The sequence below is a fragment of the Schistocerca nitens genome, chromosome 9 (genome assembly GCF_023898315.1).
Source record: "Schistocerca nitens isolate TAMUIC-IGC-003100 chromosome 9, iqSchNite1.1, whole genome shotgun sequence".
In the NCBI taxonomy this organism is placed as follows: Eukaryota; Metazoa; Arthropoda; class Insecta; order Orthoptera; family Acrididae; genus Schistocerca; species Schistocerca nitens.
This window is the reverse complement of record NC_064622.1, coordinates 288,634,094-288,652,160: the sequence shown is the minus strand read 5'-3', so window position 1 is coordinate 288,652,160 and position 18,067 is coordinate 288,634,094. Positions and strand designations below refer to the sequence as shown.

At 39.4% G+C, this 18,067-nt stretch overlaps 1 protein-coding gene across 1 annotated transcript in view; it reads left to right on the top strand.

Moving 5' to 3' along the window:
• Positions 1 to 18,067, top strand: part of LOC126202937 (cubilin-like) — a 771,281-nt gene that overhangs the window by 537,707 nt on the left and 215,507 nt on the right. Inside the window, exons 49-50 of the mRNA XM_049937033.1 lie at positions 7,705 to 7,870; positions 17,498 to 17,734. Coding sequence (XP_049792990.1) covers positions 7,705 to 7,870; positions 17,498 to 17,734 — 403 coding nt within the window. The remainder of the gene's footprint in view (positions 1 to 7,704; positions 7,871 to 17,497; positions 17,735 to 18,067) is intronic.

Here is an 18,067-nt window from a genome sequence, read left to right as displayed (position 1 = left end):
GTATTCAGGTATTGGTTTAATGAGTGTTTTGTAAGCTACTTCTTTTGTAAGCTACTTCTTTTGTTGATGAACCACATTTCCTGAGGATTCTTCCAGTGATTCTCAGTCTGACATCTGCCTTACTTGCAGGTAATTTTATGTGGTTGTTCCACTTCAAATCATCTCATACACGTACACCTAGATATTTTATAAAAGTAACTGCTGTCACAGATTGTTTTGAAATTTTGTAATCATACAATAAAGGGTCTTTCTGTCTACTAACTTGCAGTACTTTTGTTTTTGTTGAGGGTCAACTGCCACTCCCTGCACCAAGTATTGATCCTCTGCAGGTTTTCCTGCATTTCACTACAGTTTTCTAGATCAACAGGGACAGGTGAAAATGTGTGCCCCGACAGTGCGCAGCTGACGGTATTAATATAACTCTAATTTCGTTCTAGACAGCTGCAGGTCATCAATGGTGTCTGTTCTTTCGGACATGTCCGAAAGAACAGACACCGTATCCATATAAGTATACAGTTTTCTAGTGTTGCAACTTCTCGATACACAACAGCATCATCCACAAAATGCCTCATGGAACTTCCAACATTGTCTACTATGTCATTTAAGTATACTGTGAAAAGTAATAGTTCTATAACACTTCCCTGGAGTGTGTGCAAAGTTACTTTTAGATGAGAAGACTTTTTTTCCACTCAGAATGATATGCCCTGTTTTGTTTACTACAAACTCTTCAATCCAACCACGCAGTTGGTCTGATATTTCAGAAGCCCACGTTTTGTTTATTAGGCAGCAATGCAGAACTGTAACAAATGCCTTCTGGATGTCAAGAAACATGGCATCTACCTGATCACCTGTAACTATTGCTTTCTGGGTGTTGTGGATGAACAAAGTGAGCCACGTTTCACATGGACCATTGTTTTTGGAACCCATGTTGGTTCATTAAGAGGAGATTCTCTAGAAATGTCGTAATATGCAAGCATAAAACATCTTCAAAAATTCTACAACAGGCTGATGTCAAGAGATACAGATCTATAGTGATGTTTTTGTTCAACATCCCTTCTTGAGAACATTAATGGCCGTGCTTCTTTCCAATTATTAGGAATGCTTCACTCCTGTAGAGACCTACAGTACATTGCTGCTAGAAGATGGCAAATTCTATTGCATACTTTTTGCCATATTCAGTGATGCTGTAATAGCCTTACGATCACTGATTCCCTGTTCTTTGCTGAGTTGAAACATTTGGCTCTGATGTTATCTTCAAAAGTAATTTCTCTGGTAAATTGCTCTAGTTAATATTTGGGTAAGGTACTTAAAACAATTTCACATGATTATCTATCCCTGTTCCTGCTACCTTGGTAAGTTAAAATCTTCATAACATGATCAGCAAATTTATGGAAAATATTCTCCAAATTTCTCTCAATTGTTCAGCCACAGCTGTTGCTGAGGCAGGGGTTCTATTAAAACAGTCATCATGGAATGTATGGACACAGATCCTGCATGGTTTTGAAGGGAATTTTATACAATTTTTTCTGCAAAATAGTGGCAAGTTCAGGTAATGATGATGGAGGTGGACTGCCATCATGCACCCTTCTCTCCAAAGCAGAGTACAAAGTCTGTATAATATTTGGATCTGGTGACTGTGGTGGCCATGGTAGATATGAAAATTAATCCTCATGCTTGCAAAATCATTCCTGGACAATGCAAGCTATGTGAACAGGGACTCTGTTATCTTGGATCTCAGCATCACCCTTGTACCTTGGGACAGACATGATCAGCCAAAATGATCACATAATCCTTGGCAGCAATGCAGCCTTGCAAAGTAACCACAGGGCTTGTGGAATACCACTACATGGCTGTGCATATCGTTACTGAATCACTGCCATATTTCCTCTTGGCAGCAAGCTGTCTGCAACATAGGCTTGGCAGACAGAATTTGGGGGGGGGGGGGGGGGGGGGGGGACCAAATGACTTTTTTCAATTGCTCCATAGTCTTGGTTTTATGGTTTCAGCACCACATTTTCATATTAGAGGGATTTGCATCACTTATGTATGGTTTTGGAATTCCAGCTTGTCCTGCAATTCTCAATTTATGGAGCTCGCTTTGTGTAATGTTCGTGCTGATAGGGTTTTTTTTTGTCACAGTCGTCTTCAGTGACCACCTCTCATGAATACGTAACACATAGTTTCTTTCATGTTGTGACCTAGGGAATGATGTTTTTCTACTTTCCCTGTAAGTGGTAAAAATCTTCAATACAGTCCCCATATAACACCAGACACGTCAGCTCCCTTAGTTATGAAATCACTCACCATATGAGCACCAACAAATTACTCATATTTGAATTCACTTAGCTCCAACATAATGTACTCACAACTACATAGACTACTGTTCTGACCATCACTGACACTTGCAACTTATTGAGGGCATTTTACAGGTGCTATTTATAGTAAAGTATAACAGCACTACCTGAAGAGTTGGCTAGCATGTGCATTTATGTTCAAGCAAGAATTTTTTGTGGTGTTTCGATATTTTTGCCCAACATCTGTATATTGAATTGAGTAAATTAGTAAGAAAGCTGATATTTTGAAATCAGCTGCTACCTCCTATATTTCATTAAATACCTTCTGTGCTGTTATTAGCTTAATATACAATTCATCCCAGAAACCACATGGTTTTGTATTGGATTCTACAGCCGAGCGTTTAGCCTCTGATAATGGAGGATAACCTTGATTTTTCCATTAGAGTGGAAACTTTGGTTGTCACAATGTTATGGAATTGGGAACATTATATGTTAGCTCTCTTCTCTCTTGTGATTGTTCATGAATGATGAGTGTGTGACGCAACATGACCTTTGAAGCTGTTTTACTGTTCCAGTCTGCCGATATGTTGCAGACCACAACACCATTTTAACACGGGTTGAAAACTTCAACACAATTGGCTTCACGATGAAGAAGAAATACAGTACCTGTACTCAAGAAAATGTTGAGTGAGTTATGGCATATGTGATAGAGAACCTTAGACTGTTGGTTCACTAGTATGCTGTGAGTTTAGGGACTAACAAGTTAATTGTGTGAAGGATCTCACACAAAAATCTTCATCATTGCCCATACAAAATTTATGTGTGTTACTAACTTGGTGGACACAATTGGGAAGAACAGCATCATACCTTTTGTGAACCCATGCTTGTCAGTAATCTTCACTGGCTTAGTTGCTCCTTCTGATCAAAGCTTATGTGACTTCTTTTTGTGGTGATATCTCAAGTCCTGAGTATATGTTAACAAATAAGATTGCCTTGAAGATCTGCAGATGAGACTCCGGGAGAAAATCATTTGTATTCCACGTAAGATGTTAATCGATGCTACATAGAGTTTTGTGACCAGCTAGGAATCAATCTTAAACTGCTCATGATTTCTGGTGTAATATATTTCCTGTCACTGTTGAATTCCTGCTATAACTCTGCTCCTTTCACTTATACAGCTTTTAGACTGGCAGTTTTGGTTTGGTTTATTGATAGATTCTTATTTAGCGCCATTTGTCTACATTACTTACAGAGTGCGTACTTACTATATAGGACAAGTTAACTAAGTAGTGCACATTTATTGTTAAACTAACTTCAAAAAATTTATATACACAACTACGAGTAAAATGTTAATAATTGAGTTCAGAAATGTTCAGTTCAATAATTGGTTTGCAACATTCTCCCAGCTCAATTCTTTGCTATAGTGTGCTACTCTTTTCAAATGATTATAAATCCACCTCCTTAGATCTACCTTTATTTGGTCTATATATTTTGTTCTCAGTCGTCCTTTTATGTCCTGATCACCCACAGAACCTGGAATACACACTTCCTGAAAAAAAAAGTGAAGCACCTAGAAGACATGGTCGGATGTCAATGTAATTTCTGACTCATACACACCATCAGTGTGTACATGAAACATTAGAGAGTTGCAGTTTCCTGTGACAGCCGCCAGAGTGCATTAGTGTTGTTCATGTTTAGTGGCAGTAGTGTTGTTCATGTTTAGTGATGTACCAGGCCAGGTAGGATAATTAAGGGGCACAAATAACATCTGATGTTGAGTGATACCTGTGAAGGACATGGAGATGCTGCACACTAATTTGAGACAGCAATTTCAGCATATGACATGTAATGTAATGTGGCAAAAATGTTTTTGTGTGATGAAGTATTGTTGCTTAAAGCAATAAAAACAGAATACCATGTCATATTATGGATATCCTACACCAAATAAATAATACATATCTTGTGTAATCTGGGGTACTGCTTCTTAATGCTGCTGTAGGTTCATCTTGAAGTTACTGCATTGCCACACGGGAATCATACAATGGTTAAAAAAAATTCTAGTATTTCTTGTTCACACATGCATAGAATTGGCTTAACACTGTCTCATGACTGATGTAAGACTGACCTCAGACTGACCTCTGCCTCACCTATGGCGGCATACAAGTTGCCTCTATTAATATAATTTTAAACAATTGCTGCCATTGTTACATATTACACTTTTAGATTTATACAATTTAAATTTTTGATTACATCTTCCCAAATTAAATAGAAATTTACATGAAATAAAAGTGAATGATTTCATACAAACACTGGAAAGAATCTGTTTCTGTTAAGACTATAAATTACATGTTTTATCATTCCAACAATATATTTCGTTAATTTGCATATTTAATTTTACTTACTTAAAGAATGATCACCGTATCATTTTCAGATGAACAGAGGGATTAGTTTTATTGAATGAAAGGCCTAGAGTTGATTAATTAACTTTGGACGCATAAAATTTTACATTTCTATATAGCCGTGATTACAGTTCTATTAACTAACACCACGTAGAACATGAGCATACTTGGTTCTGACTGTAAAATCATCATGTCATATTTCTATTAGGGAGACAAACAATTTTTTGGCTTGAAAACATAAAAATAGCTGTATTTTGATGACTAAAAATATTGGAACTTTAATCATTAATTATTCCATAATTACAATAGCAAAATTATACCTACCATGTGCCTGAAGTTTGTCTAATGTACAAATTGTGGTGGTACATCAGCTTTTAATCCGACATGTTTCCTTCATTCTGCCTACTGGTGAGGCCCAACATAAACAGGGTCAAAATAGTAGCTTAAATTAGTGCAAATTACTTCAAATCCAGATAACTGGAAAGACAAAATCAAAGCAGCAGTTTAAATTTGTGTAAATTACTGATATTAAACATACGCCCTCTTTGGGAGAGTAGGGATGAGACTGGAAGAGGATACGTGATCCCAAAAAGGGATGTGGTATTACAAACAGAGTTAAAAACAGACCCCATGGTGGGTCTCCATTTGATTGGCTGCTTGAACTGTGCAATAATGAGATTTGTGGGGCAGTCAGATGTGACAAAGGCCTGAACCTGGACTGCATGGGAACACGAGAGCAGGCCTACTTGTTGTCAGGGTTCTGGTTGGCTACAACTGACCACCACAAGGGAGGATTGCCATATTGTTTACCTAGAACATTCTAATGCCATCACTTCTACACCTGCCATACTGGGACAAGTAATGGCCTCCCTGCAATATTCTGTGTCATCTCACACCGTTAGTCAAAGACCAGCAGAGGCCAAGCTAGGGAGTTACCATCCCACGGGTAGGCTGCTGTGAACACCACGACACAGACAGCTACATTTGGAGTGGTGCCATGAAAGGAAGCATGGGCGGCTAATGAATGGCATCACATTGTGTTCAGTGAGGAATTGTGGTTCTGTACCACAGCAAATGATCGTTATCACCGATTATGGTGGTGACTGCAGAAGATATTTTTGAGAGGCACAGCTATTTTGCTCCTGGCATTATATTGTGGGAAGCCATCAGGTTTGACTTCACATCATGGCTGGTAGTGATTGAGGGAACTCTTGACAGCTTAACAGTGTGTCACAGACATCTTGTGCCCTCATGAGTTGCCTCTCATGTGAATGTATCGTGGTGACATTTTTCAACAGAACAGTTCTTGTCCACACATTTGTTTGCAGTAACAGTCCTGTGTAATGTTGATGTAATCCCATGGCCAGCAAGATCCCCAGGTCTGTCTCTCATGAAAACATATATGGGATAGCTCGGATGTTAACTCCATCACAGTTCCAGTATACAGGATATTAAGGACCAGATAAAACATCTGTGGCCCCGTTTGTCTCAGGAGCAGGTACAGTGGCTTTACGAAGCCTTCCCCTGTAAATCAGTGCATGCATCCAGGCCCTAGATGGGGTGCAATGTTATACTGAAAAGTGGGCGCATACTGTCAAGTTCTTTGTAAACATGATTTAATACTGTAATCACTGAAATAACATTACATATACCCTCAAACCATGAACTTTCATTTTGTTTCATCTTCCATTCTTCACTTTTTTGTCAGGCAGTGCAGTTTCTCATGCTGAAGTATATCACCCATGCAAGAGTCACATCATGTCTTAATGATACTTAATGCCATCCCACATATTTGTCAAAGGGCCTTTTGATTTAGTAAATATGGCTTGAAACTACATATTATGCCATGTTGTTCAAGGATGTGACTTCAAAAGCAAAATGCTTTATCAGTTAGCATGTGATTTGGGAACTGCTTGCAGTTACTAAACACAAGTAAGTAAATTAGTTCTTTAACAGGAGTTCTCACTGGTTCTTCCACCATAATTCTTTTATCTGGCATACATCAAAGTTTACAAAGTTTCACAGTTGTTTGAGTGTTTCATTAAGTTGAAACAAACATATTACTGAAAGCTGAACAAACTATCATAGCATCACCTGAACTGGGAAATATGTCTGGATAGATGGCAATAACACATGAAAGCCTACTTTATATTTCTGTGAACCACTATTAAATGATGAATCAAGGAATATACTACACCCATCTATGTGTTGTCCTCATTTTGCTTCTTTTTAAACAAGATCAGAGGCATTACAGCACGCATAAAAACATTTGAGCAGTCATTATTCTGGCACTCTATACACAAATGAAATTTGAAGAAACCCTGATACATGATGTAATGGAAAGTCCTTGCTGCTGTGCACTTTGTACTGGTTTTCAGAGTATCCCTGTAAATGTAGATAGTGTGTGCTGAAATTTTGCATTTTGAGTTGCAAAATACTCAAAGTTTTTGTGAAGTAATATACATACAATTTTAAAAATTTGAAAAGAATGTAAATATTTTAATAGAGATTATGTTCCAAAAGGAATGATACAAACAATTGATGAGTCAACCTAGTTTAATTAAAGTATCCTTCATCAGATAATATAATACTTCTATGTGAACAGGGAAGTATACTTCTATATTTTCAGGAATACATACAATCTCCCTACTTTTGACACAAAAAATTATAAATTTCTGATGCATAATATAACTAACCACCATTAAAACACAGAACTGTTTCATCTTAGTATACTGGATGGAACTGAAAGCATTGGTAAGTCTTCCTCTCAGCTGTAATGATGATTTCTCTGAATCTATGTTTTCCAGTCTTTCTCCAGATTAATGTTGTAACAGATATTCTGTGGCTGAGAAACTAAAAGAAGTATTACATACTCATTACCAATCATAATTCCCATTCAAAATTCGACACAATCAGTAATAATTACATAGCTATCACGATTTAATTATATTACAATGAAATAGTGCAGTTTGTGTAGTCTCCTAACTAAAATATATGTGTTGCAATGACAGGTATCTGATGGTGGAGAGCGTGGTGTGACATTAGCACGACTAACTGCTCAGAATGTTTCTGCCCATATTGAAACCTTTTCCAATCGTGTAACACTTTATTACTATAGTCGCAAAACCAGAGGACATCGTGGCTTTAAACTGCGCTACTCATCAAATGAACAACAAGGTGAGCTTGTAGAAGTGTATGTATTCATATCAATTGCACACTATGTTACTTTATCTCTTATGTTGTTTCTCATACTGAAAATTTTCAACTCATATCCCTAATGAAACAAAATGATAATTAGATGGAGGAATAATAACAATAGGCTTAATAATTATTCTAAATCACTGTCAATATAAATTAAAGGATTTCAGATATGTCAACCAGGACATAAAACAAATAACTAGTTAAATTTATAAATTTCAGTCAATTCCTCTATGGCCGTTATATACATAAAATGCTTTCATATATTATATTTGGCTTGAGATACAAATTGTAAAGTATAACACTTAATGCATTTACACAAACAAGCCTGCCTCGCATACGCATATCTCTGCTGCTCAGGCCAAACTGAACTTGAAATGCCTCAAACGCAAGAAACAATTCATTGTGGAGTGGGGAGGTGGAGGTATAGCAGGGCTTGGGTGGGGAATAGGAAACAGTGCTACCTGGCAAACCATGCAGGGACTAGAAGTGGCAAACAAAGCTACCTGGTGCAGCAAGGCTGTGTGGGAGAGAGGGGAGAGAAAAAATGGAGCAGAAAGGAGAGGATAAAGAAGCGGAAGAGAACAGTGGGTGCACTGGTAGAGAGCAGTGCACTGTGTAGTAAGGGACATTAGTTGGGAAGAGGTGATATTCTTGTTGGGTGGTGGATGTGGGGGCAGTAGGTTACTGTAGGTTGAGACTGGAATGATTTCAAGAGTGGAGAATGTGTTGTCAAGATAACTCCTATCTGCACAGTTCAGAAAAGCTGGTGGTGGTGGGCAGATTCAGATGGCCTGGATTGTGAAGCACCCCTGGCATCAAGTATGTTATGCTTAGCTGCATGATGTGCAACAGGGTGGTCCACTTTGCTATTGGCACAGTCTGACCGTGGCTGTTGGTCCTGGTGGATAGCTGGTTGGTAGTCATACCAAGATAAAAGCTTTGCAATGATTGTAGCAGAGGTGGTACATGACACATCTGCGTAATAGGTTACCTGGCCTCTGATGGGGTAGGATAACTCTGTGATAGGATTGGAATGGGAAGTACTTGGTGGGTAGACTCGACAGGTCTTGCACCTGGGTCTTGCAGCATCCCTATGCCACTCCCAATCCCAACCCCTGCACCAAGGGGTTGGGTTTTGGAGTGGCATAGGGATGGACTTGGATGTTGGACTAGGAAGTTGGATGGGTGATGAAACACCACTTTAGGGGGGTGGGAAGGATCTTGGCTACAACATCACTTATAGCAGGCCATGATGGTAGGTAATCAAAGACCTGAAGAAGGGTGTGGTTCAGTTGTTCCAGTCCAGGGTGATATTGGGTGCTGAAGAGGGCACTCGTTTGTAGCTGGTTCTTGGAGGTGGTGGGAGGATTTCAGATCTGTGGGATATGGCACAGGTAATCTGTTTGTGGACTAGGTCTGGGGGGTAGTGCCCTGATGTGGAAGGGATGACAGCTTTTGAAATGCAGATACTGTTGGTGGTTGGTGGGTTTAATGTGGACAGAGAGTGGGTGGAGTCCTCAGAGAGCAGGAAGGTGGCATGTTGGGTTGAGAAGCACTAAGTGAAGTGAATGGGAGAGAAGGTGTCGAGGTTGTCAGGGAATGAGGATAGGGTGTTGTAGCCTTGAGCCCAGATCAGGAAGATATCAATGAACCAGAACCAGATCAGGGGTTTGGATTTTTGAGAGGATAGAAAAGTTTCCACTAACCATCCCAAAAACAGTTTGGCATAGGAGGATGGCTTGAAGGTGACCAGGCTGGGTGCATATTTATTTGTATATTTTCCCTTCAAAGATGAAGCAGTTGAGTGTTAGGGTACAGTTAGTAAGGTGTACAAGAAATGAGGTAGTGGGTTAGGATAGGTAATGTTGAGTAGTGGCAAGACCATGAGTATGAGGGATGTTGGTGTATAGGGAAGTGGCATAGACAGCGACGAGTGGAGATCCGGGACGTAACAGGTTGAGGACAGTGGAGAGTCAGTCAAGGAAATGGTTGGTATCTTTGATGTGAGGGCTATATTTTTGACAATAGGTTGGTGTTGGTCACTGAGGACCAAAATTCTTTCAGTGGGCACACAACAACCAGCTACAATGGGACATCCAGGATTGCTAAGGTTATGGATTATGGAGAAAATGTTGAAGGTGGATATGCATGGTGTGGTAGGGGTGAGGAGGGAAATGAATTCAGGAGAGATGTTCTGGGAGGTGTCTGAGTGTGTAAGTAGGGATTGGAGGTTATGTTATGACATTGAGTGCTCAAATTTGAAGTTGCAATTTTTTCTCCACTGTGGCAATTAAGTATTATCTCTAAATAACATCTGATTTCTTACATAAAGAACTATGGCTCTAGATGTGATGTCAAATGATCTCCATTCCAGTCACACTTTCAGTCATCAAACTGACATTTGATGACACTTTTGCACAAATTATCATACAACGAATGGCACTTTTGAGAGATCTTTAATTAAGTGGACAAATTAAACTAGATATTTTCATAGTATGCATGTATAAATATGAAAAACACCGAATACTTGATTTGAATTTTACAATCATGTAAATCAGCATGCTGTCTGATACCTTTTGACCTAACCTAGACCCCAGCTTGTGCAACAGATCGTGCTCTGACAACATGCTTTATTCACAAAATAGTTAAAATAATATTGAATAAATATTCTCTGTGTTATGTTTTACCTCCAAAATCACATTTGTATGACACCATGTGTACTATGCTGTGATTGGCTGCTAGAAGCAAATCAAGTGGGCAGGACATTGATTTCTCTTGTTTTGAAGCTAAAGTAGCATATTTGGTAAATTATATATTTATACATACCTACTACAAAAATATATAGTTTAGTTGATCCACCATATAAAAGTCCTCTCTGAACTGTGTATTTTTTATGTGATTTGTTGTGTAAAAATATCAGAAATCTGACATTGCTGAAAAAACTTTATCTGTTATCCAAGTTAAAAGCAAAGATTGTTTCATTATTGTTGGATATGAAATTTGCAACTAAACCAGTAAGCTTTTGAGAAATATGGAGGGATGAATACATCAGGCAGATGTGAAACACACTGGGTTGCATCTTGAGACTCCTTGCTCAGCTGGTTTCAACATGTGGCATCACGCATGATGTGAGTTCAATCTACCAACTCCATTACAAGAAAAAGTAGGCACAATAGTTACCTTACTTCTCAACATTCTTGATGAAGTCAAAGTGGAAAATTAATATCTTCAGGCTCAGAGTCTCTGGAACAGGAATACCGGATATTCAAGCCACACATAAACAGCTAATTATTAGTTTCAACAATATTCATAAATGGTTCTAGCTTGTAGTTCCACATATTTCTCACAGTTATGAAAGTTACAACATAAATGCTTCACTTGAAACATTAGCAATGCATGAGGAGCATTCTCACAACATACGTTTCCTAGCATGTCTCACCAGCTTGTCCTCTTCACTGATCCCAGGCACCATTCACACTGAGGTGATGCGGTATGATGTAGAAGCAACCTGCATTGGCGGAGTGCATGGAAACATAATGGAAGTAACTTTACTGAATCGCACTAGGACAACAGCAATATGACACTGTTATGTGTCTCTGTCCTATCAGTGGACTCAACACAGAGTGCTGGTTGCTCCACACAGCTCATATCTCTACACTAGGTGGGGAGAGAAGTTTCATGTCATCCGAGTTGCCTTTTTGTGTAAAAAAAACAAAAACCATTGTTTTGGAGTCACGTGTTTTCCACGATGCAGTCTTCATCATTCATTTTTGAGGAAATTGTTCAGTAACAAACAAAATAAAAAATAAAAAATAAAATCCATAACTTATAACATTATAGCATGACAGTGAACTGGTTTTCTTTTCATTATTGCCTGTAGTTATTGTTATACTTTAAAATAAAATACAGCACTGCACATACTTTGAAAAGTTTTCAGTGAAAAATGTAGTTGCTGGCCAGTTTACATTTGATTTATTTTATAGAGTATATTCCTGCTTAAGAAATGTAGCTAGCTGCAATGAGCTATGATGTGCCACACACAACACTATGACTGTGTGCCGTGCTGTAAGGAGCTGTGTCATTTCGATGCCAATACAAGCTGAAGCATTTTCTCACATGTATGCTTTGAAGCTGGGAAGACATCTTGACCTGTTCATTTCTTGCTGTGCTGCATATAGTGAACATGTCCTTCAAACAAGGACTGTTTGAAGATGATATCTTTCATCCAGCTTCTTGAGAAAAGCACTCGTTTGTGGGATTACACTATGAAGTCATATTCAAGGGCAAAATTCCTGTTGCTGTTGAATGAGCATCTTTACGAAACTGAGAAGGAGATAGTGGAATTTTCCTCATTATTATCATCAGTGCCTTCTTCATATCTAACACAACATCATCTATCCCTACACACAACTCACCATATAATGCCACAACATCAGTAATGACTTATCTGACTTCAGATATGGCAATGTTGCTTATAAGTACATGTGAATCTGAATCATATTCTAATGTAACATACTAATCAGTGGCAGCTTTTGAAACTGTATTCATTATTTACTGTACATGTGTACTTCACTGAATAAAGTATCACACTATATGGTCTCATAAAAATAAACTTTTCATGGTGTCATTTTTAACATAATTCACTGATCTTTTTTGTAATTCCTGCTTACTTGCCTGTCAGCAGAAGAAAAAGCAAATCAAAATTTTGTGTCCTGCAATCTCAAGATTGCTGGTATTAGTTGCTAGAAAAACTGGAAATGTATGGATTAATTTTGTGGAATTTGTGTTTGTTTGGAAAGAGATCATGAGAAACCACAGATGACCTATGATCGGTTTTAATAGCATTGTACAGTTGCACACAGTACTTCTTTTTCAGTTGTATGAGCTTTAAATATTGATAAGTCACAATAACATCCTCTTCAGAAGAGCTCATTATTGCAGCTGAGCCAAAAACATGAGTCGTTCTGTCTTGTTTGTTGTAACGCATGTCACATCGCATTGTATATCGTACTGGCCCAGTGTGAACACAAGAGTTGCAACAACAGGTGTTATGCTGCACAACCTTTACTACAGTGAATCATATTGCATATCATATCACCTCAAATTGACCAACACTTTAGCGCTAAACTTGTTGCACTCGCTCCATTGTCAATGGAACATTTACATTTTAACCTCTTTACATGGGTCACTAATAAATATTCAGATTTATACAAAATTGTTAAGGCTTTCGTGGCCACTTGTTGACAAACTGCCTATTGGCTTCTGTCTCGGGTTCTTCGGCCGACGTTCATCTAATGATTTTTCTGACGTTTCGCCAGCACGAGTGGCTGGCATTGTCAAAGCTTCACTCTTCACCACCGGCAATGGAGGGTGAAGCTTTGACAATGCCAGCCACTCGTGCTGGTGAAATGTCAGAAAAAATCATTAGATGAACGTCGGCCGAAGAACCCGAGACAGAAGCCAATAGGCAGTTTGTCATTCAGATTTATGTTAAACAAGGGACAGATATTGGTAATTTTTGTATAATATTTCTACATCTTTATAATGATTAGTGACTATAGCAATACAATATAACTTTCTTGTTTTTAGCAATGCTAGGAACTTGATTTCAGCAGTTGTTGTTATATTCGTGAAGACAACATTACATTATTATTTTACTTGTCTCTGGAAATTACTTTCCAGTTTTTATATATTGTTTCAGCATTACTTAAGTTCAAGTGTGATACTAACATCAATATTTGTGAGAATAAAGTGTGTTTTAGGAATTCTATTTGAGACACAGGCTGTGAATTTAATAATTGGATTTAAGTCCAACTCAACATGTCTGACAAAAATTAAGAGTTATTTTTTGTGTTTACTCCATCCTCTAGGTTTTTTAATGAACTATAAATTATTGAAAGGTAACAACTTTCTATAAATATGTAGCTTTTGAAGTTAAATTTTTTATCAGATTATGAATCAGTTTGTATTCTGTAATACACTGTGTCTCGCGAAAGACACCAGGGAGGGGTCCTTGGGTCGTGCGTTGCATTTGGCGGCTGTTGCCACTGTATCTGCCAGCTGTCGCTATGCATAGTTCTTGAACCCCAATACTTTGCATGTACCCCTACACTGTGTGACTGAGCATACTGGTGTTTTCTTTTGAGTTTATTTATCAAGTTTAATTGCTTCAAATATTGTTACTAGACATCATTGTTGCAACTGCGCCAATTCCGGGGCTTTCCCTGCCTGTTTGTTATTGGATCCAGTCCTCGGACAGAAATACTGTGCACATGTCTTCTGTACTGTGCGACTGAGTGTTTGGGTGTTTTATTTTGAGTTTCCTTTTGAGTTTCCAATCAGTATGGTTTACATGAAGGATCAGCAAGTATTTCTTGTGTTGAACTATGCAAAACTAGAATCAAATGTGGAATGTTGGGTAGAATTCATATGAAAATTTCCCAGTGTGCATGTTTGCAATGCCTCAATGTTATGCAGGTTAGTGAAGAAATTTCAGGAGACTCGATCTATGTCACACAAACAAAGGCCTAGAGAATCTAGTTTTTTAAACAAAAATAAATTAGACGAGATAGGGAAAGCCTTGGAAAGAATCCAAGAAAATCTTTGCACCGTTTATCACTTCAGACTTGCGTGTGAAGGGCATTTACTCACAGAGCTGTGCACTAATTGAAATTAAATCATATGAAATACTGGTAGTGCTTCAACACTTGGATTCTGTTGCTTGATGCCATGATTGCAACTGGCTGTTACAATCTGTGCACGAGGGGAAGTTTATCATAAGATGCTTTTTTGCTGATTAAGTATGGCTACATTTGTCAGGGCACTTAAATTCTCAGAACAATCGACGTTGGAGCTCCAAAAATCCTCATGAATTATGTCAACAACCTCTGCATGATGTGAAGTGTCATGTGCAGTTAGTGCAAGACAAATGATTGGATCAATCTTTTTCCATGAAACAATACATTCTGACAGGTGTTTGAATGATATGTTGCATCCTTTTTTTCGAGAACTAACACCTAACAGACAGATGTATGATTATTTTATGTAAGACATTGCAAGACCACACATTGCCAATGCTTCTATGACAGCAATACAAGGTGTTTTTTTATTAGGATAGTTGACTGGCATCCTCATTCTCCAGATTTAAATCTGTGTCACTTTTATCTTTGGGGAATGTTAAAAGACAAGATTTATGCAACCAGTACTCCAAAAACAAGCTGCCAGAAACTAATATGAACATAGGAAAAAATAACACAAAAACCAGTAAAAAAAACACCAATAACAACAGGGAATAGCACTGAAATAGGCAAAAAATAACACCAAAACTGAAATAAAATGACATCAAAAGTGGACATAGAATAAAAAGTTGTTTTCCTGTCCCCACTTATAGTCACAAGGAATAGGCTCCGAAGTATTGAAAGCTGCAACCTTATTATTAGTTTGATATGTTGTGATTCATCAGGTGCAGGGCACATAGTTTAATTGATGGGTTGCTGATATTGTATACCCTCAGTTTCCTGAAAAGAAGGTCATGGTTTACTGAGCCAATAATCCTGCTCATGTCAAGAAATATTAAAAATAGAGCAAGTAGCCTGTTCTGCATGACTATATAAATTATGGAAGAATCTGATAACAGCATTGATGGTGCTTAGATTTTCTTGATATTGACAATGAGATTAGAAAAGCATTTTGTGTCTGTAGAAGAAAACAGTGAGTCGAGATTTGATAGTGGTTTCAAATATTTTGCTGACCTTAACGATGAGCATATATCAGTCTATAATAGAAAGTTGTTCCTTGCTTCCCATATGTTCTCTCTGAATCATGCTTGCTTTTAAGGCAGTGGAAAATCTGGGATGGAATAACGACAATATGAATTAGGATAGATTTCTAAGTGCCACATAGAAGAGGGGTTGAGTGGCAGACATTTAAAAGTCGACTGTTAGGTATTAAGGTAGTTATATATGCTTCACTCACTCATTAAATTTATTCTGTATATTTGACACTTGATTGTATTCCTGTGAATTATATATTGATGCACAAATATATCCACCTTCTGTGTCAAATATCATACATGTGCATGTTGAATTCAGAAGCTTCTCCTAAGATAATTGATTATAAACTGTTTTTAAACTACACTCCTGGAAATGGAAAAAAGAACACATTGACACCGGTGTGTCAGACCCACCATACTTGCTCCGGACACTGCGAGAGGGCTGTACAAGCAATGATCACACGCACGGCACAGCGGACACACCAGGAACCGCGGTGTTGGCCGTCGAATGGCGCTAGCTGCGCAGCATTTGTGCACCGCCGCCGTCAGTGTCAGCCAGTTTGCCGTGGCATACAGAGCTCCATCGCAGTCTTTAACACTGGTAGCATACCGCGACAGCGTGGACGTGAACCGTACGTGCAGTTGACGGACTTTGAGCGAGGGCGTATAGTGGGCATGCGGGAGGCCACGTGGACGTACCGCTGAATTGCTCAACACGTGGGGCGTGAGGTCTCCACAGTACATCGATGTTGTCGCCAGTGGTCGGCAGAAGGTGCACGTGCCCGTCGACCTGGGACCGGACCGCAGCGACGCACGGATGCACGCCAAGACCGTAGGATCCTACGCAGTGCCGTAGGGGACCGCACCGCCACTTCCCAGCAAATTAGGGACACTGTTGCTCCTGGGGTATCGGCGAGGACCATTCGCAACCGTCTCCATGAAGCTGGGCTATGGTCCCGCACACCGTTAGGCCGTCTTCTGCTCACGCCCCAACATCGTGCAGCCCACCTCCAGTGGTGTCTCGACAGGCGTGAATGGAGGGACGAATGGAGATGTGTCGTCTTCAGCGATGAGAGTCGCTTCTGCCTTGGTGCCAATGATGGTCGTATGCATGTTTGGCGCCGTGCAGGTGAGTGCCACAATCAGGACTGCATACGACCGAGGCACACAGGGCCAACACCCGGCATCATGGTGTGGGGAGCGATCTCCTACACTGGCCGTACACCACTGGTGATCGTCGAGGGGACACTGAATAGTGCACGGTACATCCAAACCGTCATCGAACCCATCGTTCTACCATTCCTAGACCAGCAAGGGAACTTGCTGTTCCAACAGGACAATGCACGTCCGCATGTATCCCGTGCTACCCAACGGGCTCTAGAAGGTGTAAGTCAACTACCCTGGCCAGCAAGATCTCCGGATCTGTCCCCCATTGAGAATGTTTGGGACTGGATGAAGCGTCGTCTCACGCGGTCTGCACGTCCAGCATGAACGCTGGTCCAACTGAGGCGCCAGGTGGAAATGGCATGGCAAGCCGTTCCACAGGACTACATCCAGCATCTCTACGATCGTCTCCATGGGAGAATAGCAGCCTGCATTGCTGCGAAAGGTGGATATAGACTGTACTAGTGTCGACATTGTGCATGCTCTGTTGCCTGTGTCTATGTGCCTGTGGTTCTGTCAGTGTGATCATGTGATGTATCTGACCCCAGGAATGTGTCAATAAAGTTTCCCCTTCCTGGGACAATGAATTCATGGTGTTCTTATTTCAATTTCCAGGAGTGTATTTCTAACAAATATACATATTAGTATATCTTTGTTTTTGTTTACAGTATGTGGTGGCACCTTAACACCTCTGGGTAGTGGTGTCTTGTCCTCTCCAGCTAGTAATGGTAGTGCTTATTATTGTGAATGGCAATGGGATGCTTCACCAGTATTGGGAAATCAGACTGTTGCAGCAAGTACACCAACTGCAAAAACTTTCACACTTAAGCTTCTAAGTGTTAATGTTTCTGGTCCTTATGAGGGCTTTTGTAGATGGTGGTATAGTGGAATAAATATCATAACAGGTATGTACACTTTCCCATGTCTCATGTAAGATGTAAGAACCTTATTTTTGTGTGCAAGTGTCATTCAGGATGTCAATATTGATAGTCCTCCTCTTGTAGAATGCTCTTAATTTTGTGATGTGCTACCATTGATCATCATCTTCTACCAGTGAGCATCGTCTTTCACAGTGAAGTATGGGAAATGATCTCTTTCTTCTGCCACAACATGAACAAACTCTTGGTGAGATTTAGAATGAACTTATGTAGTTTAAGCTTACAAGTGAGGTCCAATGACATGTGGCACACCATTAAGGCAATGTGGAAAATCACCAACTGTTAAAAACAAATTTCCTT